At 41.8% G+C, this 759-nt stretch overlaps 1 protein-coding gene across 2 annotated transcripts in view; it reads right to left on the bottom strand.

Annotated features, from left to right (window-relative positions):
* znrf3 (zinc and ring finger 3) overlaps positions 1-759 on the bottom strand; it is a 64,885-nt gene that overhangs the window by 7,034 nt on the left and 57,092 nt on the right. Inside the window, exon 5 of one of the 2 annotated variants that reach the window (XM_035658415.1) lies at positions 406-516. In XM_035658415.1, the coding sequence (XP_035514308.1) occupies positions 406-516 (111 nt within the window). The remainder of the gene's footprint in view (positions 1-405; positions 517-759) is intronic. The other variant, XM_035658416.1, reaches the window with a different exon arrangement.

Here is a 759-nt window from a genome sequence, read left to right as displayed (position 1 = left end):
CACACACACACACACACGTGTGCTGGCAAGATTACACCTGTCTTAACGGATGTTGCTACAGGTTATTTGCTCTGTTGTGACATTTCTGTGTGTTTGGCTTCAGCAGCAACCCTCACATCAGAGTTAATTAAACGCTTATCCTGATTCATGCGCCCAACTTAATCCTCCATCGAGAGCTTTTTGTCAACACACCAGAGGAATCAGTCAACAGCAGAGCTACTGTCGCCTTCAACTCCAAGTGAAGTCATGTAGACTGGAAAAACAAGGCACAGCGTTGTGTATTTGGGTGTGTTTTGTGTAACTGGCACACATAAGTCCGGTGACTCAAACTAGGAAAGATTCTTAAGTTGTTGGTCCTACACGTTTCTATTGTAGTCCTGTTGAGTGTGTATTTTAGACACTAACCTGGCTTCTCCTTTGCTTGAGTTTGATCTTGATGAGCAGAATGAGGCAAACCAGCGACACAACCACGAAGAAAGCCAGGAAGATGCCCATGTCAAAATATTCCGTGGGCTGCTGTGGAAAAGGAGGGCAACAAAAACAGAAATTTGTCAAATTATCTTCACATGCAGCTGGTTAAAGGGTTATTTGAAATTTGCATTTTTCATTTCCATTTACCGACAGCGGAGGATATTTGATTATAGCTTTGTTAGTTGCTCAGCAAACCCGGGCACTCAATGATGTGACTCATGCAACGTTATGCAAATAAAAATAAAAGTGGGACCTTCACACATGATTTAACAGAGTTTTTTTTTTTTT

This window comes from Morone saxatilis, unplaced genomic scaffold (assembly GCF_004916995.1).
Source record: "Morone saxatilis isolate NCDOM2014 unplaced genomic scaffold, NCSU_SB_2.0 Contig16, whole genome shotgun sequence".
Taxonomy (NCBI): domain Eukaryota; kingdom Metazoa; phylum Chordata; class Actinopteri; family Moronidae; genus Morone; species Morone saxatilis.
Note: the sequence above shows the minus strand (reverse complement) of the source record. Positions and strands in the feature narration are given on the sequence as shown.